At 34.5% G+C, this 27,462-nt stretch overlaps 1 protein-coding gene across 10 annotated transcripts in view; it reads left to right on the top strand.

Moving 5' to 3' along the window:
• KTN1 (kinectin 1) overlaps positions 1 to 27,462 on the top strand; it is a 109,496-nt gene that overhangs the window by 37,995 nt on the left and 44,039 nt on the right. For all 10 annotated transcript variants that reach the window (XM_061156983.1, XM_061156992.1, XM_061156989.1 and 7 more), the window contains 15 exons: positions 979 to 1,149; positions 2,703 to 2,833; positions 9,798 to 9,914; positions 11,739 to 11,879; positions 14,949 to 15,055; positions 15,885 to 16,017; positions 17,409 to 17,496; positions 20,047 to 20,213; positions 20,626 to 20,694; positions 21,959 to 21,996; positions 22,820 to 22,910; positions 23,284 to 23,352; positions 24,075 to 24,112; positions 24,258 to 24,339; positions 25,138 to 25,206. In XM_061156983.1, coding sequence (XP_061012966.1) covers positions 979 to 1,149; positions 2,703 to 2,833; positions 9,798 to 9,914; positions 11,739 to 11,879; positions 14,949 to 15,055; positions 15,885 to 16,017; positions 17,409 to 17,496; positions 20,047 to 20,213; positions 20,626 to 20,694; positions 21,959 to 21,996; positions 22,820 to 22,910; positions 23,284 to 23,352; positions 24,075 to 24,112; positions 24,258 to 24,339; positions 25,138 to 25,206 — 1,511 coding nt within the window. The remainder of the gene's footprint in view (positions 1 to 978; positions 1,150 to 2,702; positions 2,834 to 9,797; positions 9,915 to 11,738; positions 11,880 to 14,948; positions 15,056 to 15,884; positions 16,018 to 17,408; positions 17,497 to 20,046; positions 20,214 to 20,625; positions 20,695 to 21,958; positions 21,997 to 22,819; positions 22,911 to 23,283; positions 23,353 to 24,074; positions 24,113 to 24,257; positions 24,340 to 25,137; positions 25,207 to 27,462) is intronic.

Genomic DNA, 27,462 nt, shown 5'->3' with positions numbered 1-27,462 from the left:
GTGATGGAGCAGTTTTTATTCTCAGTTGTCCACAAGGTGTCTTAGCTGTGAAATTTATGTAGATTAAATAGTAACTTTTATAATATTGGGCTGTGATAGCAACCTGTGCTAGAAAATAATAAAATTGGAAAGGGAAAAGGTGAATTCTGTTATTTGTATTAAAATTATGGTATATCAAGCAATCAGGAATAGAAAAAAATTGCTTGATATTTGATAATATCAAGTATTTATTACAGATTTTAAATAAAAGAACTGTATGTGCCTCCAAGTTTTTTTTTTGTTTTTAAAGTAGGGATATAGAGAGATTTCCGTGGGTGTGGAAATGTGTGTCTCTAACCAGCAGATATCAGAACAGTATTTAAACTCTAGAGTTCTTCACATTAAAGCTAAAAACAAAGTAAGAAAGCTTCCTCCCTTCACTTTTAATGTTGTTTTGGAAGTTTTAACTAGTGTAGTAAGATGTGCCTTGTAAATTAAAGGCTTAATTATTAGAAATGAGAAGATATCTGCAAGGAACAATGGCAGTTTTTGTATCTAGCAAGTAAAAAAATCAGTTAAGAATTATCAGTTGGAATAAGAGGTCAGTAAAGTACCAACATACATAGAAGTTAATAGTTTTCCTTGAGCACTAGTTAAATGTGAATGTATTCTTAGTTAAATCAGAAGAAACATGAGATCGAACCAAAACATATAAGAATGTATGAGAAGAAATTTTCAGATATTGTTAGAAGAAGATGTGTGATACACTTTAGATAACCTAAGTGATATGCTGTAAAATAATACTGAATGGGTATTTCTTAATTAGAAGAGTGTTTGACTTGGTAAAAAGGATAAATAGGAATTTGAAGTCAAATTGAGCTGGTAATAGAGATTTGAAAATAACTGCATTTATCATGAAACTTAATTGTGCTTACATGTTGTTTTATTACTCCATTATAAAAAACCTTGTGTGATTAAGATTTGTAACTTAAATTGCAGTTTTGGTAGATGAACCCCTTATTCATGCAACAACTTACATTCCTCTGATGGATAATGCTGATTCAAATCCTGTGGTGGATAAGAGAGAGGTTATTGATCTGATTAAACCTGACCAAGTAGAAGTAATCCAGAAAACAGGGGCTAAGAAACTGAAGATTGAAACTGACAAAGGTAATGTATACAGAGTGCAGCAACCTGCTGTATTGAAAACACATATTTTTGAGTTCTTATGGAATGAGTGCTTTTTCTCATAGAATCAGTGAATTCCAAAAGGCTAATAGAGTCTTTGTGGTAAAGGATTTATTGGTAGTTTTCTAATCCAGTCCTCTCAGTTTTATAGAGCTGGAATTGGACTTTGACTTGCCTAAAGTCTCGTAGCTGTTTTGCTGTCTGACAATCTTTTCCCTCCTTTTATTGTCTCAGTTTTCTGTGTTAATTCACATAAAACTATTACTATTTTGGCCCACGTGGCTTGTGGGATTTTAGTTCCCTGACCAGGGACTGAACCTAGACCCAACGGCAGAGAAAGTGCTGAGGCTTAATAGCTGGACTGCCAGGGAACTCCCTATTATTATTTTTTTAATAGGTTTTTTTTTTTTTTTAGAGCAGTTTTAAGTTCATAGCAAAATTGAGTGGAAAATACGGAGTTCCTATATACCCCTTGTTACCATACATGCCTACAACTGCCTTTTTAAACTTATGATATAGCTGAAATATTAGAAGCTCTGGGCTCCTTTGGGTCTAACAGGTGGCTGTTGCTTTTTTGGAAACGCAGGTGTTGTCTAATATAAGAGCCCTAGGGGAACTGAAGTGAGGTATTTGGTGCATGGATTTTTAAAATGTCAGGATTGCTTTTATATAGTTGATTTTTGTAAAATAAGACTTTTTGTCAATTGTCTCTTATTTTTTTGTCTGTAAAATTTGGCTCATAGGTTGTGAGTATTACAGTTAAATAAGAATATTTGTGAAACATATTTCGTATAGATACTAGCATACTAGACATTCGAATGCTTTTTTTTTCTGTGGCACTTTACTACTCTGCAGTTTGGATGCAAACCTCTATGTATTATATACATCTTTGTGTGTGCCTATGGGTGCGTGTGTGCTCAGTCGCATCTGACTCTTTGCAAGCCCGTAGACTGTAGCCTGCCAGGCTCCTCTGTCTGTGGAATTTTCCAGGCAAGAATACTGGAACAGGCTGCCATTTCCTACTCCAGGGGATCTTCTTCACTCAGGGATCAAACCTGAGTCCCTTTGTCTCCTGCATTGGCAGGTGGATTCTTTACCACTGTACCTGGGAAGCTTATATACATAATATATGTGGTAAGCAACAAGGTCCTACTGTTTAGTTCAGGAAACTATATTCAGTATCCCATGATAAACCATAATGGAAAAGAATCTAGAAAAGAGTCTGTATATATAACTGAATCACTTTGCTGTATGGCAGAAATTAGCATAACATTGTAAATTAACTATATACTTCAATTACAAAACATAGATATTCTGCAGTTTGAGCAAATTTTTAGTTAATTATTCCATATTAAAGATGATAAGCACTTTTTTCTCTCTTAACTAGAGCATTTATTGTTGTTTGACCTGAAATGTAAGTCTATTTCTCTGGGTTATTGACTTTCTGGGTCAAGAATTCTTGGTGCTTTACCTTTGCTGTCTTATCACATATCTTTTAAATGTTAGTTTCTTTTTTTTTTTTTTTTCCTCTTAAGAAAATGCTGAAGTAAAATTTAAAGATTTTCTTCTGTCCTTGAAGACTATGATGTTTTCTGAAGAAGAGGCCCTTTGTGTTGTAGACTTGCTAAAGGAAAAGTCTGGTGTGATACAGGATGCTTTAAAGAAGGTAAGCATAGTTTTGATTATGAGCCTATTTGAGAGTAGGGATTAGAAGTTCATCAAGCAATACTTCTGCTAGAGCAATAAATTATAATCTACTCCCATTTTATACCCCAATAACACTTAGTCATTTTTAAAAGTTCTGGAATGCCTTCAGAAGTTATTTCATGTATCCATACTAATCAAATTACCTATTTAGTTCAGACAGGTATCCGAGTCATCTGAGGTTTGACCAAAATGAATTGCTTGTAATAAATAAGATGATTTATATAACTTTAAAGTCATTTGGCACATGGCTAAGTTGTACCTTGCTTTGTTGTGAATGTAAATACTGAAAGCAAGATCGGGTGATTTCTGGATAACTTATGGAATGTTTTTATGATTGAAGATAGCACCATTCAGAGCATCTGGGAATCTTTTTCTTGTGTGTGTGTGTATTACTTTTTTAAAGTAAATGCTTTGAATGATAAAATCATTGCTATGACTGACTAAAACTTGAAAAAATCCATGAAGCTGCTATTTAAATTATATCATGTGTACTATGGCATATTGCAGAAGATGACAAGTTTTTAAGTGTTACTTGTGTGAGATAAGATGACATGGTATCTGGTGTTCAGTATTAGATAGTGGGCTTAACCATTTTTAGGGCTTCCTTGGTAACTCAGACAGTGAAGTCTGCCTGCAGTGTGAGAGACCTGGGTTTGATCCCTGGGTTGAGAAGATCCCCTGGAGAAACAAATGGCAACCCACTCCAGTATTCTTGCCTGAAAAATCCCATGAACGAGGAACCTGGTGGGCTACAGTCCATGGGATCAGAAAGAGTCGGACACAACTGAGCAAATAAAACTTTTTTTTTAAGCACACATACTCCTAACACTTTTCTGCTTTAAAATGTTTAGTGGCTTCAATTTTTCCTTAAAGACCACCCTAGTCGAAACCATCACTTCTCTTTTGATTACCGTCAGTGTTCTCCTAGTTGATGTTTCTGTGTTCCCTAGTAGCCTTCTGATCTATTTTTTCTATACAGGTCCAAGGTGACCTCTAAGGGGTAAATCAGGTTATATTGTTCACTGCTTTAAAAACATTTTGGATACCTTTCTCTTTGCACTTAAAACATAATCTAGATTCCTTCAAAGGCCTATGTCTGTCTGTCTCTGTAGCCTTATCTCATGATATTTTCCTCATCCTCTCATTAAAGCATACCAAATGTTCTCTTCTGTCTGGATTGTCATAAAACCCCTAAGCCCTTACCCCCAAACTTCTTCAGTTGGTTAATTCCTCCTTCAATTTTCCATTTAAATATCATTTCCTCATTTAAGGCTAATTTGAATTCCTAGTCTAAATTATTCTCCCTCATAGACTTTCTCATAACCATCTAAATTTTTTTGTCATAGCATTTGTGATGACATTATGTCTGTCCATATTTCCAAGTATCTGTTGACAGTGTTTTACAAATCTGTGGCATTTTATAATGTAGTATGCTTATTAGTCTCCATGTGGTGCCAGCAATGGTTCAGAGTAAAGGATGTGTTCAAGGATCCTCAGAATAAGTGTGATAACTGTATGGCTTTCTATCCAAAGTCAGATAATTCTCTTGCAAGGAACTTTCTTGCAAGTGTGTATCTTAATATATCTTTAAAGAGTTCTTAGAGGTTTGAGAAAATCTCCTAGCAGGGAAGAACCTCCAGCTAAAGTTAGTTACTGTTTGAAATTACTCCTTTTTAAAATTAATTGGTTCAGGTGTTTCTCTTTTGGCTAAAGTTGTGGTTGGTGGTTTATGGGTGCAAGAGTAGTCATTTTATTGCTTGGGACAGCTTTGAACTCTAGAGATTAGTCAGACTCCCCTTGATAGCTATGTTAGGCAGGCTGAGAATGAAGTTGGGAATTGTTAAAGATAATGTTTTGAAATAAAGTGCACATTTTGAAACTTCACATTTTTTCCTTTTTCTTGGAAACTTTGGCTTTCAATTAAATCTTGTTCTGGCTTTCTCAGGGAATGGTTCTATTCTTATCTTCAGGGACTTAGTGCCATTGTAGATCCCCTGTATCAGGAAAAGACTAGGTGAATTTAATTACTCTCTTTTCATGTCATAAAAATTGAGTCTTGGTCAGACCTTTTAGTAGATTTCAAGATCCCAGATATAGGTGAATATTCACATCTAATAAAGACCACCTCAGAGAAAGGGAGAAGATAAATGCAGGAATACAAGCATAGGTGTGGGATAGAGATAGAGGAGTTAGAGGACTTGCTGACTGATTAGATATGGTGGCTAAAGAAGAGTCTAGAATGAATGTTTGTTTTTGTTCTGGGGTAACTCGGTAAATTGTGGTGAGAATGGTTATTCATGAATACGTTGCAGAAGAAGAGAAAGCAGAGGGTTTTGAAAATTTTTAGGGAGTTGTTTTAGGCATACTTTGAAACTTTAAGTGGTTATAATCATTTCACAGTTGAATATATATTTCTATGGAGTTGAATAAAGTTTGCATTGGGAGTAGTTTTGGAAGGTAATCAACTGTCACCAGTACATATAGGGGGATGTATGTTGGTCCAGAGAGGATGTGCGGAGAGGTAAGAAAGCTCAGGAATGAACCTTGAGAAGCATCAATATTTAAAGGTCAAGGAAAGCCACCACAAAGGATACTGAGAGAAAAAACACCAAGAAACAGTGGAATCACAGATGCTTAGGAAGGGTAGAGAGTTCAGAAGTGGTGGTAAAAAATCACCAGTGGCATGCTTTAGAGCGATCAGGGAGAATAAGGATTGAAAAAATGGATTTGATATCTTTAGTGAAAGCACTTTCATTGTACTACTAGACTATAAATAAGTGGTGGATGACTAAGGACGGTGACAGTATCCACTTTGAATAAGCATAGATGGGAAGAGGAAAACAGAGTAGAAGCTAGAGTGGTTTTACAGAGTTGTAGAGGAAATGTTCTGTGTATGTATGTACACATACATACCTGTACTCTAAACATAAAACAGAAGTGTCTTATAACTTAAACACAAAGGCATTTTGTGTTTAAAAAAGTTATGACACTTCCGTTTTATGTTTAGAGTATAGGTTAAGATCCTGGGCTGTAGGGTCACATTTCCTAAGATTCACATCTATATGTTACTACTTTGAGCTTTGTGGCTTTAGATAATTTACTTAACCTCAGTGCCTCAGTTTCCCTGTTTTTAAAATGGGAATGATAATAAGGTTTTGAGAATCAAATGAGATAGTACACAATAGATGCTTAAAGTTCTAGCATAAAGTAATTGCTCAAAAATGTTAATTTCATGTGATAAATAGTAAGAAAATATTTAAAATGTATTTGATAAGTTTTAGTTGATTATTAATTTCCTCATGTTGGCCTTTAAATATACTTGCCTTCATTATGTGATTTCTTCCAATGCAAACTTATTAACTATTTGGCTCCATGTTGTATAATAAGAGGAAGTCTATTTAAATTTTTTCCTACTTTCTCTTTTCTTTTCCTGTCCACTTTTTAAAATTATAGCATTTGTTTATAAGATACTTATATATTTAATGTTTGTTTTGTGACTGTACCTTTTATGATTGTTTCAGTCTTAATTCTACAGCTTAATGGTGGGTTCAAATCTTGATATCAATTCTTTTGTCATAAAGTTCTTTATTTAATGTGACTTTGCATTGACTCTTCTATAAATATTCCCTTGGGCAAAGCATGTCTTTTCAATCCGGAGAGTCAGTGTCCCTTGAAAGAATTGAAATGGGTATTTATTAAGCATAAGTTGGATCTTCTTTGCCTGTTGTCTTTATTTTTAAATGGTTGTCGGAGGAGGCCCTACAAATAGCTGAGAAAAGAAGAGAAGCTAAAGGCAAAGGAGAAAAGGAAAGATATACCCATTTGAGTGCAGAGTTCCAAAGAATAGCAAGGAGAGATAAGAAAGCCTTTCTAATTGATCAGTGCAAAGAAATAGAGGAAAACAACAGAATGGGAAAGACTAGAGATCTCTTCAAGAAAATTAGAGATACCAAGGGAATATTTCATGCAAAGATGGTCACAATAAAGGACAGAAATGGTATGGACCTAAGAGAAGCAGAAGATATTAAGAAGAGGTGGCAAGAATACATAGAAGAACTATACAAAAAAGATCTTCATGACCCAGATAACCCATGATGGTGTGATCACTCACCTAGAGCCAGACATCCCAGAGTCTGAAGTCAGATGGACCTTAGGATGCATCACTACAAATGAAGCTAGTGGAGGTGATGGATTTCCAGCTGAGCTATTTCAAATCCTAAAAGATGATGCTGTGAAAGTTCTGCACTCAACATGCCAGCAAATTTGGAAAACTCAGCAGTGGCCACAGGACTGGAAAAGGTTAGTTTTCATTCCAATCCCAGAGAAAGGCAATGCCAAAGAATGTTCAGACTACCACACAATTGCACTCATCTCACACACTAGCAAAGTAATGCTCAAAATTCTCCAAGCCAGGCTTCAACAATACGTGAACCAAGAACTTCCAGATGTTTAAGCTAAATATAGAAAAGGCAAACAATCAGAGATCAAATTGCCAACATCCATTGAATCATCGAAAAAAACAAGAGAGTTCCAGAAAAACATCTATTTCTGCTTTATTGACTACACTGAAGCCTTTGACTGTGTGGATCACAGCAAACTGGAAAATGTTGCAAGAGATGGGAATACCAGACCACCTGAGCTGCCTCCTGAGAAATCTGTATGCAGGTCAGGAAGCAACAGTTAGAAGTGGACATGGAACAATGGATTGTTTCCAAATTGGGAAAGGAGTACGTCAAGGCTATATATTGTCCCCCTGCTTATTTAACTTCTATACAGAGTACATCATGCGAAATGCCGGGCTGGAAGAAGCACAGCTGGAATCAAGATTGCTGGGAGAAATACCAATAAACTCAGGTACGCAGATGACACCACCCTTATGGCAGAAAGCAAAGAGGAACTGAAGAGCCTCTTGATGAAGGCGAAAGAGGAGAGTGAAAAAGCTGACTTAAAATCCAACATTCAAAAAACAAAGATCATGGCATCCAGTCACATCACTTCATGGCAAATACATGGGGAAACAATGGAAACAGTGACAGACTTTATTTTCTTGGGCTCCAAAATTATTGCAGATGGTGACTGCAGTCATGAAATTAAAAAATGCTTGCTCCTTGGAAGAAAAACTATGACCAATCTAGACAGCATATTAAAAAGCAGAGACATTACTTTGTCGACAAAGATCTGTCTAGTCAAAGCTATGGTTTTTCCAGTAATCATGTATAGATGTGAGAGTTGGATCATAAAGAAAGCTGAGCACCAAAGAATTGATGTTTTTGAACTGTGGTGTTGGAGAAGACTCTTGAGAGTCCCTTGGACTGCAAGGAGATCAAACCAGTCAGTCCTAAAAGAAATCAGTCCTGAATATTCTTTGGAAGGACTGATGCTGAAGCGGAAGCTCTGATACTTTGGCCACCTGATGGGAAGAACTGACTCATTGGAAAAGACCCTGATGCTGGGAAAGATTGAAGGCAGGAGAATGGGACGACAGAGGATGAGATGGTTGGATGGCATCACCGACTCGATGGACCTGAATTTGAGCAAGCTTCAGGAGTTGGTGATGGACAGGGACGCCTGGCGTGATGCAGTCCATGGGATTGCAAAGAGTCAGACATGACTGAGGGACTGAAATGGATCTTCTTTACCTGTTGTCTTTATTTTTCATATTTTGGTCATAAAAAAAGATAAAACTTTTGCTTTATTTCCACTTATTTTTATTTACTTCTCTACACTCTGAACTCTGTGTCTTCTATTATGTTTTCAGCAAAACATCTTTTTCTGTTTGCTGCTTCTAATTGGATTATATATCTCATATGGTGTTACTTTTATTTCTACTTTGGGTTTTGCCAACTCATATTTTATCTCATTTTGTGGTCTTATTTTTCTTTGAATTATTTCTTGTGAGCTCTGTTCCTTCCTCTTGTTTTAAAAAGTTGTTGGTATGTTAGACTTTAAAAAGTCATGGTGACATTTTTTAATCACAGTTTTTGTCTGTTCTTGACCATCTTTTTAGAGTTATTTTTCTGCACTTGGCATTTGGTTTTTCTTATTGCTTTTCTTGCTTTTTTTCTCCTATCTTACATAGACCCTGTTTTATTTCTTTTTCATTAATACACCCTTTCCATTGAGAGGTGTTTCTCCTGCACCATCTTTGTGGCTAGAGGTTGATAATGAAGGGCCAAGCCCCACAGTTCTCCTTGGGCTATGAGCCTTTCCTTCTCAGATAAAAAACTTCATTCACTACTGAGAATCTCACTGTAGAGAATCTCTTGTAACTGCCTCACTGTTTAGCTGCCCTCTTTGAATTAGGTTTATCTGTCTGATATCTTCTACATTTCTACTTCTGCTTCTTGAGACCTCCTAGTAAGAAAATTCCTACCTTCTATCGTTGTTCTTGTGCCTGATACCAAATGGGGGATTGTTGGTTTTACCTTTCAGTGTATGCTTGTTAACTTCAGATAGCTATGTAACCCGTGGCACCTCTGTAGTCTGGGATATATTCTGGCAGGGTTGTTGAGCATCTGCTTTGATCTCCACTACTTTTGGCAGTCTTTCTGATATTATGCTTTGACATTACAGTTGATTGTTTTATTTTAGTTCAGTTTGCATTAGGTTTCATGTTCCTTGTTTTGATCTTTAGGAGGGAGAGAGTACTGTCTTGACTTTGTTTAAAAGTGGAAGTCTGTAATTCTTTGTAAAAATCTGTTTCTTGATTGATATGTGTCCTGTTGTATACATCAGAACATGTAATGATATAGTGATTTTTCTAAATGATATTTCACTGACAGTGTTTGGCAGTCATTCTGTCTTATATATAATAGTGAACTCTGCCTTGGCCTAAGAACACTTCATATCAGATAGTTCATTTTCATAATTTTTATTAACGGTTGTTAATTATTAACAATTCTGTATTGATTTCTCAATTGTAGTACAATAAAGGAGAGTTGACCGCACTTGTTCATCAACTTCAAGAAAAAGACAAGTTAGTTACTGCTCTGAAGGAAGATGCTGCTGCTATGAAGGATCGGTGTAAGCAGTTAACCCAGGTGAAGACATGTTTGTATTTGAGGGTTATACTTTCTGAATCAGAGGCAGTGAAGGATTTTAGAAATTGTTTATAATTCCTCATTTATTCATGTAATAAATTTACACCCAGTGAAAGTAATTTTCTTTTAGAATTTAAGTGGTGGAAATACCACTATTTCATGGTATTATATCCTTTAGTCAAATTTTGAATTTAAAATAGCAGTACTTGTAGGTATACTAATTTCAGAATAATGGAAGCATTTGGACTCTGGGAGCATGTTTCAATTGTTTCTGACCTAGAATTATTCTATAGAAGCACAAAACTCAGTGTGATCTTGTTTAAATCCAATTTGTTGGATAAATGTGAAACTCTTATATAGGTAGTTTTTAATTAGTGAAGTTCTTTAAACCCTTTTTACTCTGAGAGGTTTAAAAAAAAAAAAACTTAAAAAATAAAACTAGACTTCCAGTTATAAAATATGTAAGTCCAGGGGAGGTAATATACAGCATGGTGACTATAGTTATTAACACTGTATATTTGAAAGTTGTTAGAAGAATTCTCATCACAAGAAAAAATTTGTAACTACGTGTGGTGATAATGTTAACTAGACTTATTGTGGTGATGATTTAGCAATAAATACAAGTATTGAATCATTATATACTCAAAACTAATGATATTCTGCGTCAGTTACATTTTAAAAGATCATGTAGACTGAGAACGTAATTGAAATTTTATAGTAAATGTAGTCTCATTTTTCCTGAAGTGCTTTTTCTCCTTTTAGATGTTAAATACAGTAGAGTAAATGAGGTTTATTTCACTGTCATTTATGTAGCTACTAGATTACATTATGAGAATGGCCTCATTTGAATATAGAATCTTTTCTGTGAATTTGAGGTGAATAAAAGTCAATGGAAAACAGTCAGATTAAGATTAATCAGTTATGATTGCTAAAATAAGTATTTCCATAAGGTTAGAAACTATAATTTTCTGATTGTTTTAAAAATTAGAAAAAGAATCTGTTTACTTTTGTGTAACTCATTGAGCTATATACTCAAGATGTATTGTGTATACTTTTCCTAAATGTATTATGTACATCAGTAAAACAATTTGCACATGTAAATAAACTCATGCTAATGGGCAGCTCTTAGTTAAATGAAAAGCTTAAAGTTTGTCAAGCAGTTTCTTAGATCAGAGGAAATGGACTGATCATACCTGCAGGTAATTTTAAAGTTGCTGGGCTTTCTTGCATTTTAGTAATTAATATTTCTTCTAGGGGTTCATAATACTTGCAACACAAAGCAAAATCACTCTTTTAATGTTTGATTTGGGAAGATAATAAAACTTTCTGAGTTTTACTTTCCCTATTCTTCTATAAGCATATCCTTATCTCTTCCTGTAGGAAAGAGATTTTTCTCTTCTTGACAGTTTTTTTTCCCCCGGGGGTCTTTTCTGTATTCCAGAAGAGAGCTGGTACCTGGAAATAATGAAGAATTAACTGTTTTTGCTTTAAAAATGTTCTTTTTTATAATCAAGTTAGATGTAGGATTTAATCCCACATTCAGCTCTTTAACTGTTAGACCAAAAGTACATTTGAAATATGAGTAAATAGAGAAGCTAAGTGTTTATGAAGGGAGTTGGTATAAAGAGCAAGTAAGATGTAGAAGACAATTTTTTTTAAACCTTTGACCTTGGTTTTTAAGCAAGTACTTATTTCAGAATTCATGATTGTTTTGCTGACATCATTTTTGCTGATGTTAAATATGTTTTCTTAGTAAAATCTTGTTCTTATTTTTTTAAGTAACAAGTTTTTCACAAATTTTTTTTTTCTGATTTACTCTTCTAGGAAATGATGGCAGAAAAAGAAAGAAGCAGTGTGGTTATATCAAGGATGAAAGATCGGATTGGAACATTAGAAAAGGAACATAATGTATTTCAAAACAAAATGCATGTCAGTTATCAAGAGACTCAACAGATGCAGATGAAGGTATATTTTTGTTCTTTGAAAAGTGAAGTGAAAGTAAAGTTAGAATGTAGGATTTTATTCCACATTCTTTGAATACAAAATTAAATAGTTGTATTCATTTTATTAGCAAACTTTTAAGTGTCTTGTGCTGGCTTTGGTATCAATGGCTAATTAAACTGGCTTCCTCTCCTTAAGTAAGCAACATTTTTAGGTGGGGAGGCTGGAAACTGACAAGTGAATACTCTGTTACAATAGAGGTAAGCATCTGGTGCTTTGGAACAATGGAGATGAGAGGTGGGGAACAGAAGGACTGTTAGGGAAGACTTGTTAGCAATGATAAACAGACTTTGTTGATTCTTTGGAAACAATTAGGCATTGTCAGGAGAGAGTGAAGGAATGGGCACTGGCTATAAGGCTTATTACCCAGTGAAATTCCTTCCCATCCCGAGAGATTGGTGGTTCAGTAGGTGTCTTCTGGGGCCCAGGATTGAGCTTTTTAATGAGTGCACTCCAGGTATTTTTGATATAGGTTGTCTAGAGAGAACAGCTTGTGAGAAATATAGTAATAGTTTTGGTATTTGGCATTCAGGGCTGGAATGAAGAGATCTAGAGAAATAAATAAAGGTCTTATATACCTGAAGACATGTCAATGGACATGAATTTGAGCAAACTCCAGGAGATAGTGAAGGACAGGGGAGCCTGGTGTGCTGCAGTCCATGGTTCACTAAGAGCCGGACAGGACTTAGCAACTGAATAACATACCTGAAGACTGGCGGGCCAGTGAAGGAGTTTAAGCAACCCAGCAGTGTGTTTATAGTATTTTAAATTATTACTCTGACATAGTATGCAGAGTGACAGCAGTGTGAAGAGTGGAACAAGGGATAGTTGGAGGACTTTTGCCGGAATCCAAGTAAGAGAACGAAAACCTTAAGTCAAGACAGTGATAATGAGGGCATTTATTTAATAAAAAAGAGGTAGTAGATAGGGCGTGGTGATGCAGTGGAGAAGAGAGGGAAAATGATAATGGTTTTAGCTTAAGTGACCTTCAGTTTTGTGTTCTTATTTTTGCCTGTTTTCTTTGAACATTTTAGAGGGTTCAGTGCTTTCTATTTTTACAGTGTTAATCCATTTTCATGATTTCCATTAGGTCTGGACCAGTGATTTTTCGTTGTTTTCTTTCTTCTTTCTTCACCCTCCCTTCCATTGAAATAGCATCTTTATTATTGATTAAAAGGCTATTGAAGAATATGGTTTTGGCTTGCTTGTCAAGTGGGCTTATAATACTCCCCTTAATTGAACCTTGTGGATCAATGATTTTTTTTGAAATTGTTTCCATTGCCAGCTGATGCTTCAGTTTGAAAGTGCTTGTTGTCACCTCAAAATTAACATGTGTATAAAATCAAACTGTTGATTTTGGTCAGGTTGTTTTTATTTTCTAATGTTTTGAAGCATTATCATTATTATGCTTGAATCCTTTGAATTCTCTCTCACTTGCCCAATCTACAATTTGTTCTAAAGTCTTAAAGATACTTTATTTCTAGTTTTTCTTGCATTCAGTTTTTAGATATGACCTTAGTTTATTATTTCTTACTAGCATAATTACAACATTCTTTTTTATTTTTTGAGAAGGTAATTTAATTTTTACTTTTTTAAGTTGATTGATTGCTTTACAATATTGGTTTGATTTCTGTCATACATCAACATGAATTGACCATAGATGTACATATGTCCCCTCCCTCTTGAGTCTCCCTCCCTCCTCCGATCCATTCCCTCCCCTCTAGGCTGTTACACAGCCCCAGTTATAGCATTCTTAATAGGTCTCTTTTCCAATTTAATATATAATTAGCACAAGATTTTTATTTGTGAAATAGTGCTTTGATCACATTAGTAGTCTGCTGAAAAATGAATAATTCTTTACTGTTATCAGAATTCCAGTAGTATTTTCTGTGGAAAGGCCTCTAATAATGAAAAAAAAAGTGAATGAATGTCTTCTCAGGTTCTTAATCCATCCACTACCTGGATGCTTTAATTTGGCTCAGTCTTCCATCTTCCCAGCCCCCAGTCTTTTGAAATATTCTTTTCCATTAACCAGATTATTGAAGAACTGATTTTTCCTGACCTCATGTGATCTTTTCCCCTCTTAATTCTGACTTACATTCATTTGAAAAGTAGTTGGATAGCTGTAGCAATATCTTTCCTGGAGAAGGAAATGGAAACTCGCGCCAGTACTCTTGCCTGGAAAATCCCATGGATTGAGGAGCCTGGTAGGCTGCAGTCCATGGGGTCACTACGGGTTGGACACGACTGAGCGACTTCACTTTCACTATCACTTTCAGCAATATCTTTTATTGAAGGTTAAGGGTTTTGAAGTGATTATTTCTTTTTTTTGAAACTGATTGCTTGCAGAGGTCAAGATATGGTTTATATGTGATAAGTTTTCTAAGAATTAGCAGCATATACTTTTTTTTCCTCTTAATTGAATAGGTTTACTAAAAATTATTAAGAGTTTTTCACATACTAAAGTGAGGATGTGGGAATATAAGTTTCAGTGTTCTTTGTCTTTTGATTCTATAATTCTGAAATAAAAAACTAGAAGCCAAATATTTTAGCAGGTAGATTTTTGTATAGTGAATTTGCCATCTACTTGGATATGGCTTAATTTGTAACTTAATGTAAATGTTTCAAATGTATTTTCAGTCTTTAAACTTTTGATTACTAAAACCTTTTATTAAAATGTTGCTAACTTAATTGACATATTCTAGGATCAATACAGTTTCAGTTCTATATGAGTCTTGTGTAGGAAAGATTTCTAAAAATATCTTTCAGTTCTAAAACAGCATCTTAAGTATTTATTTTACATATGATAGCATCCAGCCTCTACTTGCTTTCTTGAATGCTCTAACAACTTATATTTACTTTGTATTTGTCACTATCAAAATTTATCCTTTAAATTTGCTTATATTTATTTGAGAAGGATATCCAGACTTTATTCTATTGATGCTTTTTTACTTTTCATCATGATAAATTTTCTTTGAGGTTAGCTCTGGCAGTTATTGTTTACTAAATCTTATGTTTGTAAAATAATTTTAGTTCCAGCAAGTTCGTGAGCAGATGGAGGCAGAGATAGCTCACTTGAAGCAGGAAAATGGCATACTGAGAGATGCTGTCAGCAACACTGCAAACCAACTGGAAAGCAAGTATGTTCCCAAATGCTTTACTTTTAATAAAATTGACAGTATTTTCATTGAATGGTAGAGTGTTTTCTTCAGTCACCAAAATGTGTTTGATAGTAATTGGTTAGACTTTTATTTTTTACACTTGTTTTTAAAATGAATAAATTTTCAAAACCCATCCTCTTGCTTTTGAAGAACCTCTTCAGTTAAACTGTATGATAAATACTAGTGCCACCAGTGGGATAGCTTACAAATTTAAGAGACTGAATTAGCAAGTGTTAAACCTTCTATTTCCTTTAACAGTAGTTCTCAAACTTCATTATTCTGAAGAATATCTGGCATGTTAGCTGCAAATCATATTCTTGAGTCTTATCCTTATAAGTTTATGATTTAGTGGCTCTGAGGTAGAGTCCTGGAATCTGCATGTTAAGACACATTCCTTATGATAGTGATTTAGTTGGTCTGAGCCATACTTGAGCATGCAAAGCATGCACAGTGGCATACTTTGAGAAACAGTCCTAGAGAAGACTAGTAGCATGCTTACATAGAATAACTATTCTGATTGGTTGATTCAGAACACTGATTTGAGAGTGATACTGTTGATTCATGCTCATGGTGTGTGGTTACCCATTTTTCTTGATTACTTTATGGTAATTTTAGTATTTGTATTATTGTCATCAGAATGATTCAGACATTATATTCAACCAAATTCACTATTAGTAGACACTTAGAGCATTCGTTGTCATTTACCTATAAGTGGAATCACTAATTCAGCAAAACTCACATATTTTCTTTACTCATTTACGTGTGTTTGTAATAATGGAAGGTTCCTAATCCAGTTAACTGTTTTCAGGCAGTCTGCTGAACTAAACAAACTGCGCCAGGATTATGCTAGGTTGGTAAATGAGCTGACTGAGAAAACAGGGAAGCTACAGCAAGAGGAAGTCCAAAAGAAGAATGCTGAGCAAGCAGTTACTCAGTTGAAGGTGAAACATTACCTTTATTTATCATTTCATAAATAATGTGGCTTTTCAATCCAATAACCTGAAAGTGTATATAGCTTTTGAGAAATGTAGTTTGAGGCTTAATGGGCCTGTATAGAAACATGTACACTAATGACAGAATTGAGTTTGACAGGTTTGAGTTTGAAGTTAAAGACTATTTGAAGATATGAAAATTGATATTAGCTGATTGACAGGCATAAACAATAGAATTTCACCTTACGTGTGGAGGTGAGGGTCTGCATGTATAACACAAAATCAAAGTTTTGATAGGTAGTTAAAATCACCTTCAGCATCACTTATCAATAACTTGGATCTCTAAGTAAGTTTAGTAGAGCCTATTTTTATTTCAGCATTGGAATAGATGATTTTCTGTTGTTTGAGCACGAGGCCAAGTAATACTCCAGTTGCTTTCACTTGAGCCATAGTAGAAAAAAAAAGCACACAGTTTCTTTAGACACCAGAGGGGCACTTGGTGCCATTAGATGCTTATACTGAGAAGACATGCATGGGGTTGCTTAGGCTGACTGAGAGAGAGGAGTTGGACTTATTGTTCTTGCACATTTTAGCCTGTGCATATTGAGTAGAGTGATGAGTAGAATTGTCTGTTCCTCCTTATACAGGGGAGAGGATTTGTTGAACAGTTCAGTTTCTGTAAGTTAAATGTATTGGACAGATTCCTACCTAAGTCATCAATATAGATGATATATGTTAATACCAGTTCCAGAGTAGTTGAGGTTAAAAGAGCTCTGAGGATAATTGGATGTAGAAAGTAGCATAGTTTTTGCTTTCTTGAAGTTTTCATGGGTCCCTGTGGGAGAGTGATATTGTTGTCCTTTCTTTAATAAAATATTTGTCTTGCCAATATATTTGCTGGTGGCATTTGTAAATATGATGTTTGTGCTCTGTGGATATGGATAAGTAGATTAATGACATTAAACATTATAGTCATAATTGAAGTGTTGTGCTATACCTCAAAATAAGAATTTTAGGAATCTACTAAAATTTAGCAATAAAGATATCATCCTGTCTTTTACAAAGCCTATCACCTGAAGGAAGATTATTGGAAAGCTCATCATAGCTAAGTGGGTCAGTATATATATATACCCAGTAGTAGCTATATTGATCCACCAGCACAAATAAGGAATTTCTGAAATCTCTAATCTGTAAATCTGTAGCAGATAGAATGGCTGTGACTGATAATATCTGTGCATATTATCAGGCTGAGCACATCTGCCTATGTTATTAAAATGTGGGAGACTAGTGAGTGACTAGTTGTTGGAAGAAGCAGTTTTATGGCACAACAGTAAAGATAGAGGATGCTTTTTTTCTGTAAATTGAAATCCTGTGTTTGCGCTGACTTATCCTTTCCTCAGGTTCAACTTCAAGAAGCTGAGAGGAGGTGGGAAGAAGTCCAGAGCTATATCAGGAAGAGAACAGCAGAGCATGAAGCAGCTCAGCAAGGTAAGGGGGAGAAATATTCACATCAAGTTACTATGTAATTCTGGGTAAAATTTCCTCCCCTCTCCATATGTGAAGAAAGTATAAATTGACAATTTGGTTATAGCTCAATAAAAATAGCTTTTACACTTTGAATACTTTTATTTCTTTAACATTTCTTAGGGTTTTAAAAATAAGTCTCTACTAGTTTTGTCTGAGGTATTAAGTTGCAGATAAAATTATAGTCCGTAAACAGGGTAGTAGGAATCTATGTGTGTTCCATTTCTGTGGTTATTCTCTCTCGTTCCATGATCAGTTCTTCATTTAATTTTTTTTCTAAGAAGGACATTCCTATATTGTGAAGAGAAAAATGGTGAGAGCATTACCATTCCAAATAGTTGATTGAAAACCGTTTACTTAATGCTAACTTTCACTATTTATTCTTAATTTGATGAATTCATTTAGGGGATAATGGAGCTTATAATAGTGTGTTTTATCTCAGTCCCCCTTCCTCCCATGAAAGTGGTGGTGAGCTAATAGTAAAATACAGTTCTAAACAGAAGAGTAGATCATACAGAGTTTTGGCTCTGTATTAGACCTTTGGTTTCCTCTCACATTTTTAACCCCTAGGCATTTCCCTTTGGTTCAATATTTAGATATATCTAAGATATTTGAAGGCTTTTAAAAAATATATATGAAGTTTTTTGTTATATTAAGCTGTATTAGCTTATTTTTAATTAGTATGTTATGTTTCATCAACAAAGCATTCAATTTTAACATTAGTATGACTGTGTAACTCAAAGTTGAGTCAAGATAAATAAAACTACAATTCTTGAGCAAAGTTTTTAATTTCCTGAAGTTAATTTTATATATATATATGTATATGTATGATGATTTGTTTATTTTGCTGCCTAGGGTCTTAGTTGCACATGCGGGACCTTCCTTGCATCATGTGGGATCTTTCTGTTGCAATACACACACTAGTTGTGGTTGCAGGCTTCAGTAGTAGTACTGCTCTGTGGTATGGGATGTGGGCTCTTAGGTCCCCCACCAGGGATAGAACTTGCATCCCCTGCATTGCAAGGTAGATTCTTAACCCCTGGACCACTAGGGAAGTTCCTGCTTTATATTTTTAACTTGCTTGATCTTTGTTTTATTGTTTCACATTTTACCTAAGGTTAAACTCCTTAACCTCTCTGTTTCCCCCAGCCTCTCAACATGTTAGATACTGGTGAAGCTATCAGTTTTTCCTAGGGCTATACCTTCGGAGTCCTCATTCTTTCTGCCCCAGTACTTGTTGCTTTCTAGGTTGACTCGAAAGCTGTCTTCTGAGACTTCATTTAGTCTGTTTTCCTGATCCTGTGTCACTGCCATCTTTTTTGCTTTCCTCCCTCATTTAATAGTATATCTTTTAGTTGCTCTATAAGCATATACCTCAAAGTACATTTCTTGAGGCTTTGAGTAACTGAAAATGTTTTTAGTCTTTCTGCTTTCATGCTTAATGGGTAGTTTGGATGTGGAGTTCTAGGTTGGAAATAGTTTTCCCCAGAGAATTTTGAAGGTATTAATTTGGTGTTGTAACTTCTCCTAATTTAGTAAGAAAGACGCTTTCCTGATTCTAATCCTGGATGTTACCATTACATGTTTAATTTTCAGGAGTGTTTTTGTGAGTTGTGTTCCATTCTGTTACTAGTGTCTTGTTAAAGAAGTGACATTATCTTAACTTTTCTTAAAACTATGTAACACACTCCTATATACATTTTTTTTCTCTCTGTTTGCCTCTCTGTCCTTGGTGGTAAGGTGGTATGCTTTTATTTGTTTTTTCTTCCCCTGTTTTAGAATTATTTGTATTATAGAATGGGGAGGCAACTCATGAGTTGCTGTTTTCTTGAGCTTTTACTTTACCCTTCCTCATCTTTGCCAAGTTAGTGATCATCTCTCCATTTATTTTTATCTTAATTTCTTGTGATTTGGACTTATATTTATTTTCTAATTGCATGAAAGACTGTTTTGTTTCTCATTTTCTTGTTTTGGGATTATTGCTAAGAGTAGAAGTAGGCAGAAAAGTTTTAATTACTTCATCTTACAACAGGACAAAGTATTTGTCCAAATACAAAGTATTTGTCAGCTTTCAGCATCTTTCTCTGTTCTCCAGGTATGAGAGCATGCGGAATTGACAAGAAATTCACTGAATAACTTACTAAAATATCTTTGGGAAAATTAAGAATGCTTTCAAGAAATGATATAGCAGTTTTAAACATTTGTGTACTGTTCAGTTAACACATTTATTAATTATGTATTTTGTGTCAAGTCTTGGGCACAGCTCTGGATATAGAGAAAAGGCAATCTCTGATCTCAAAAAGCTCACTCTTTGGGAGAAGAGGTGAATTAGTACAGTGTGGCAGGTGCTGTGAAAAAGGTAAGCATAGGCTGCTCAGGGGAGCCATATATAGGTGGGGAAGCACAGGAGAGATTCAAAAGGGGAATATTCCAGGGGAGATAAGCCTGCTCTAAAGATGAGTAGCAGTAACCAGGCAAAGGAAGAGACCTTTGTAAAATGCAATGTTTTGTTAGATCTACAGAGTAAATTTGTGGCCAAAGAAAATGAAGTACAGAGTCTGCATAGTAAGCTTACAGATACCTTGGTATCAAAACAACAGTTGGAGCAAAGACTAATGCAGTTAATGGAATCGGAGCAAAAAAGGGTGAACAAAGAAGAGTCTCTACAAATGCAAGTTCAGGTATCTAATTTTCCCTCTTTAAAAAATAATAAAGATGGGCAGTGGTTGGATGCGTCTTGTGTAGGAGAGAGAGGATAGCCTTCCTTATCCTAATTTTGGAGTGGGCATGAAAAATTTAAATTGAATCTTCGACCAGTTGTCACAACGTAGTCTGAATGTGTGCTCAAGGATGCCTTTACTCACAGTCTTATGCTTTTTGTATTAGATTAGCAACAGTACAATGTATTCTTAATTTCTGCTTTATATATTAGCTCTGAGAATAGAATGCCTCATCATTGTTATTTAAAATGGTGCCTTTTGGAATCTAAGAGTATCTTTAAAAGATAAACAGATGTACCTGTAACTCATTTTGTTTGTATACATTGGCATTTTTAACAGCACACTTCTTCCCTCTCCTTTTTGGTTTTGAAAGGATATTTTGGAGCAGAATGAGGCGTTGAAAGCTCAAATTCAGCAATTCCATTCCCAAATAGCAGCCCAGGTAATGGCGCTTTCTTATTGCTTGTCATTACTAACAGCTTCCTAGCTGTGTAAATAATTTGAGTGCCTGTTCAGTGCCATGCACTGGATTAGTATTTGGGTGAGTAGTCCGTGAATCAACTGGCTGATCCTGAGTGGTAGGTGCTCTGATAATTACGTTTAGTGCTATGAGAGAACAGTATGAAAGAAATCCAAATCTGGCTAATGGGAAGGTGGGTTAGAGAGTTTTTAACCTTAGGAGGGAAAAAAATGTCCACCATCCTGTCACAAAAAAGGAGGAATTGGCCAAAAGGTGTCAAGAATAATGGTTTATGTATTAAAAGTATTCACTAAATATTCACTAAACCTGTTGTTCTTTGGCATCATTGTTGTGTAACATTAGTTAGGTAGATAGATCATAGCCTTTAGAATATAAATAGTATAACATTAAGAAGAGAAGAAACTTTTAAATACTTGTTGGCTTGTTTCCATAATATACATACTGTGAATTTCAATTTCAGTTTTTCAACTTAAAATTCTAAAAACTGTTTGTAGGAAAAGTAATAGAACAGAAGTCACTTTTCCATGCAAAAAGTAGTTCTAATATTAAAAGCTTGTTTTTAAGGTTCAGGCAAGTTGAAAATCCCAAAACTGTGAACAGGTTTTTTTTGGGTTTTTTTCCTAATTGTTTTCTTTGTAGGAACTATTGTCTAAAATTAATTGAGAAAGAATTACATAGGAAAGGATGTTTGTGTGTATATGAATGTGTGTATATAAATTATTAACTCAAATTGGATTGAGATCTTAAGTTATAGCTGAAAGGTAGTTCTAGAAGATTTATCAGAGATTAAATACTTAGTACCTTTGAAAAGTAAAGATGAACATGGGCTTTATCAAACGACTTGTTAAACTTAATCATGAATGGTATCATTTCATTACTAGAAATTGTTATTAAGGAGAAGTTCATAAATGAAAAATAGCCTTTGCTGCTTTTTTTTTTTTTTCTGTGTATGTGCTGCTTGTCAGTTAAATAGTTTTCAGGCCTGCCAACTTACTTCATTAGAAATGTCTTATGATGCTAATTCCCTAATACTGGAAGCTGTTGATCAAATTTACTTTCAGAATAATAGCTGTTATTTAATGAACATTCATCATGAGCCAGCTACTTCCTTAACTTTATATACACTTATTTCTTTTAATTTTTAAAGCTCTATTGTGATGATTATTGTACAACTTTTGAACTTTCTTTTAAAGGCTTTTATGTTGACACTGTTTTTCTTTCTTAGACCTCCGCTTCAGCTCTAGCAGAAGAATTACATAAAGTGTAAGCCTGCCTTTCTATATTTCTCTTAAAATTGCTTAGTTATCTCTAACTTATATCTGTTAGATTCTACACTTATGATTGATTTTATGTTCTAACTTGTTCAAGAATTACTCTCAACTAGATTTGGAACAAGTTTAGCTCTTCTACCCCTATGCATTGTGTACTCTGTGTTTTTATGTCTTTGTCATATAAGGAGTTGGAAAAACTCTTTCCTTTGGGCTTTAGCAGTTATGTGGAAGAGATCACTGTGATTTGAGATTAGTGGAAGTTAGTTTTTGTATCTAATAAGTAGTTACAGCTACTCTGTATCTAACTATGAAATGGTTAGGTCCATTGTTGACTCAATGGACCTAAATTTGAGCAAACTCCAGGAGATAGTGAAGGACAGGGAGGCCTGGCGTGCTGCAGTCCATGGGGTTGCAAAGAGTTGGACATGGCTGAGCCATTGAACGACAACAATCTAACTATATGATGATATGCTGAGAAATAAAACTCTTTTTTGTTATGTATTGTATAATTTGTATAGACATGGATCATGTAAGTTCAGAAGACCTGAAAAATGTTTTTGATATTACCAGGCTTGTGAGCTTAAATTATTAACTTCTTTGACCTCAAGTTTTAAAATAGGAGTATGTATTTTATGAAGTTGTAGTAATACATGTGACAGTTAACTACTAAACTGAAAGAGTCTATAGAGATTGAAGGTACAGTTATATGAAAATTTACTTAAGTAAGGTTGATCATACTTGAGGCTTCTAATCCTTTAATTTGTGACTTGACTTCTAAATGTTTATTGAATGTACAAATCTATTTCCTTTTAAAGGATTGCAGAAAAGGATAAGCAGATAAAACAGACTGAAGATTCTTTAGCAAATGAGCATGATCATTTAGCGAGTAAAGAGGAGGAACTTAAGGTACAGTACTTCTTATAAGTGGCTACAATACTTTATAGGCATTGACTGTCCTAATCTTGTCATCAGTACGAGTGTCTGTGAAGTCTGGAAAATACTCTAGAATTCATCTGGAAATTGTCTCTTTTCTAAACTACAAAATCTCCTTTAGCCCTCTAAGAGGAGAAGTTCAAAGGCCTTTTCTCACATGATATTATTCACAATAATTTGGGAAATATGTTAAATAACAGGAATTGATGGTTTTCTTTCTGATAAGAAGTGGTGATTTGAGATTTCTGCTTTGAGACCTTTGCTTAGGTAGAAAAGAGACATTACACAACTTCAAATCTAATTTTATATTAAATAATTTTAATATTATTTTTCCTTTTTGTTCTAGGACATACAGAATATGAATTTCTTATTAAAAGCTGAAGTGCAAAAATTACAGGCCCTGGCAAACGAACAGGTAGATCTTTATTGCTTTTAAGCATTTACCTTAGAATTACAGTTTGCTTATATTTATTTTCATTGGTATCGCAAGTCCTAGTTTTATCCATGTAGATAATAAATATAATGGTTACTTGTGTTTGGCTGCGTGATATGTTGTTAAAAGCCTCTTCTGTTTGACCATGACCCTCACAACTCACCTGAATGTTACTATATTCATGTTGAAATTAATATTTGGTCCAAAGAAATGGATCACTTTTGAGTTATTGGTGAGTGAAGTGAAAGTCACTCAGTCATGTCCAACTCTTTGCGACCCCATGGCCTGTACAGTCCATGGAGTTCTCCAGGCCAGAATACTGGAGTGGATATCCTTTCCCTTCTCCAGGGGATCTTCCCAACCCAGGGATCGAACCAGGGTCTCCTGCATTGCAGGCAGACTCTTTACCCACTGGGTTGTCAGGGAATTATTGGAGGACTTGATTGTAACACTCATGTGCTGATTTATTTTAGCCTTCTGCCATTTAATCAGAAAAGGATGTAGCTTTTACTAGGATAAAAGTTGATCAGTGAGAAATAAAAAATAGACAGCAAAAATTATTACAGTACTGTGTGCTATTCATTTTACTATTAATATTTACTCTAAATATATGAAATATAACTTTAATAAGTAAAATTAAGTAAAAGAATAGTTTTGAGTGCTTCCTGAGAAATAATAGAATTCTCATCTCATTCCCAACATAGGCTGCTGCTGCACATGAACTGGAGAAGATGCAGAAAAGGTGATTAAAGTATTGCTGTACTTTAGGCCGTTCATATGCTTATGTTGAAGTGTAACTGAAGAAAATATTACTGCTAATAACTGATAGTTGTGCACATAATTTATATAAGCTTTCTGAATATATGAAGTATTTTTTTTCCTCATAGTATTCATGTTAAGGATGATAAAATACGATTGCTTGAAGAGCAGCTACAGTGTGAAATTTCAAACAAAATGGAAGAATTTAAGGTGTGTAATTAAACTTGTGAACTCAGCTTTCTTTGAACAACCTTCTTTAATTTTTAGTTGAAGTGAATGTAGAAATAACTACTTTTTATATGTAATCACTCTGAAGCAGAATTTCTATAGTTTACTTGGGGACTTAATCTATTATTTTGACTTATCTGTTTTTATAATAGACTTTTGATATTTGTTTTGCCCCAACCTTTTTTCTCTACATTTTTCAGTTGATAGTTTGAGATGGTTTCATTTGCCTCCATTGCTGATGTAGTGCTAGTTTCTGTTCATGGCCAAATATCTTGAGTATTATTGTAAAGTATTCTGATTGCATGGGTACATCTCTGCATGTGGTAAAAAATGCTTTTTTTTTTTTGTTGTTGTTTAATTAGTTTTTTTGCTTTTACTTAATAGTAATCCTGTAAATACTCACTTATGAAAGCAGGGTTTCCCATTGGGACAAATTGTTAAACTTTTTGAAATACACATGAAAGGGTTCTAAGCCCAGTGTTAAAACATTTGGGATAAACCATGTGAATGAATTAGGGGGCTTAGTGGAAACTACTTTTTAGATATCATCATACATGTGCTTTATACCATTACTGTATTCCTATACCCTGGAAATATATTCATTGAAACCGAAAAATGAAGCCACCATGAGATTTGCATTCTTAGGTCAGTATATAATTCACCTCTCACTTTATAAGTACTTACAGTAATTATATGGCTTTGATTTTTTAAAAACTTACTCAAATGGTTGCTTTGTTAACTTTTCCTAATAAAGCAGTAAATTGAGATTCTTTCTTTTAGATTCTAAGTGACCAAAACAAAGCATTGCAATTAGAAGTTCAGAAGCTACAGACTCTTGTTTCTGAACAGGTATGAATTTTCATGAATTATAAGTTAGAAATATCCAATGTATAACAGGATCTGGTTCTTCTTAAATAGTAATCAACTCATTCATTTTTAGGAATTTCGTTTAAATGTAGGTATGTCTTTTAATTGCATTTCTAGTCATCTTGTGCTAGTCACGTATCTAAATTGAGGAAAATTTACATTTTCTTCTTTAGAAGAAGCTAATGTGAACCTGTTTATAAGCACCACCCCCACATCAAAATAAAGTTTAATAGGATGCATAAAAATAATTTCTTTAAATCAATTTGATACATTTAGCTCTCAGGATAATAATCCTTGGACTTTGGGAGCTTCAGTTTTTTCCTCTCAAATAGTGTGGATTCTTAAAAAGAGAATGGGTTTGAAACCTACTTTGTTGTTGTTTAGTTGCGAAGTCGAGACCGATTCTTTTTGCGACCCCCTGGACTGTATGTAGCCCGTCAGGCTCCTCTGTTTATGGGATTTCCCTGGCAAGAATACTGGAGTGGGTTACCATTTCCTTCTGCAGGGCAACTTCCTGGCCCAGGATCAAATTCAAGTCTCCTGCATTGGCAGGAGGATTTTTGACCGCTGAGCCACCTGGGAAGCCCTTGAGCCCAGTACCAGCACTTAAAAGCAGTGATGATCAAATTTTTTAATTTTTCTAAGGCCTCTCATTCCAAGTCTTTTACCTTGAGATTTTATTTACATTCTGAGCTTGTTAGAATTAAGTGGGGGAGTTTATATATAGTTGAGTAGCCGAGTGCTTTGCATATAGCAGACATCTTAAGCCTTAATTCCTTTCCTTTAGAATATTTATTTTTCCCATCTCATCTCCACCTGCTTCTGCCATGATACTTCTTTTTGTATTTATAGCAAGCCCTCAAAACTATAGCAGCCTGAATAAGCATGGCTCCATAAACTCACACCCCAGGTGATGTCTATTCTATGGCTGTTCCTAAGAGTTGCATTCATACTCTTCTAAATATAATTCTTCAAATTCTGGTTTTTAAAAGTATTCTAGAAATGTGTCATATTCTATGACACATTAAAATAGAAGCCTTGCATGTTTCTCTATTACTGTTAAATTTGGACACATTTTATTAGAGGCTGAAATGTAATAATAGCACTTCGTTTAGCAGATGCCTGCTTTCTTTTTATTTTAAAATTCACATCTATGCAGGTATTGAATTGGTGTAAGTGACTGTGCCAAATGCTGTGGAAGTTATCTTAGAAGTATTTTGTTAACATCCATTTGATTGTCGAGAATTAATCCATTATTTCTTATTTTCCTTTCCCACTAAATATGATACTAAGTGCTTTGCATATGCTTTATTACTTTATGTTTTATCCTTTCCGACTAAAGGTAATAGAAGAGAAAATGCTGAATGAATAATGTTTAGTGCAGGGATGTAACTTCATGCCAATGTAATGCTCAATTGGTATTTCATTTTTATCCTTAAATCTTATTCCTATTTCCTTTTGTTGTGATATGGCTTTTAGCAAATGCAATATTTCATCAGTTTAAGGTTTTTTCCTCCTTCTCAGTTTATCATCTGAAGGGTAGATATATCTTAGTCTCTTGTTAGTTTAATTGAAGGCATCTTTAATTTTTAGTGTTATGTATAAAGATTCTGCCAGTTGTGAAATACAGCATTGGTGACTTGGATTAGATAAAATATGATAGATATTTTTTGGTTGTGTTAATTCTTATCCAGAAAAGCAGAACAGAATTCTTTTTTGAGTTGGTTGTCAGAGATTCTGAAACATCTATTTTAATATATAAAGTTTTAAAGTTTTAAACTTTCTAAAATTAATTTCATGGGAACACTTAGAAAGCTTAGAAACTTTTCAATCTGCCCTAGAATTCCAGTATTAAAGGTGCTGGTGATTCTTACTTAGGTTTCAACAGAGTACCTGGGTCTTTTCTTTTCAGTTTTATTCTGTGTTAAAAATTATACTCTTCATCATTAGATAAAGAGTAAAACCATTAGCCTTAATTTTTTTCCCCTTAAGATAACATGATACCTTAAGAACTGCCATTGTAACATCTTACATAAAATTCCCTATCACATGTGTGGAGTTAATATTTTTAAAAATCCCAATTTCTTTCTTTTTTGGGGGGTTTGAATTGTATTTTGTTAAAATACTTTATATTGAAGTATAGCTGATTTATACTTGTTTTGGTTTCTGGTGTACATAAAAGTGATTCAGTTATACGTATATATATTTTTTATCATATTTTCATTGTAGTTTATTACA

The sequence above is a fragment of the Dama dama genome, chromosome 12 (genome assembly GCF_033118175.1).
Source record: "Dama dama isolate Ldn47 chromosome 12, ASM3311817v1, whole genome shotgun sequence".
Classification (NCBI taxonomy): Eukaryota; Metazoa; Chordata; class Mammalia; order Artiodactyla; family Cervidae; genus Dama; species Dama dama.
Note: the sequence above shows the minus strand (reverse complement) of the source record. Positions and strands in the feature narration are given on the sequence as shown.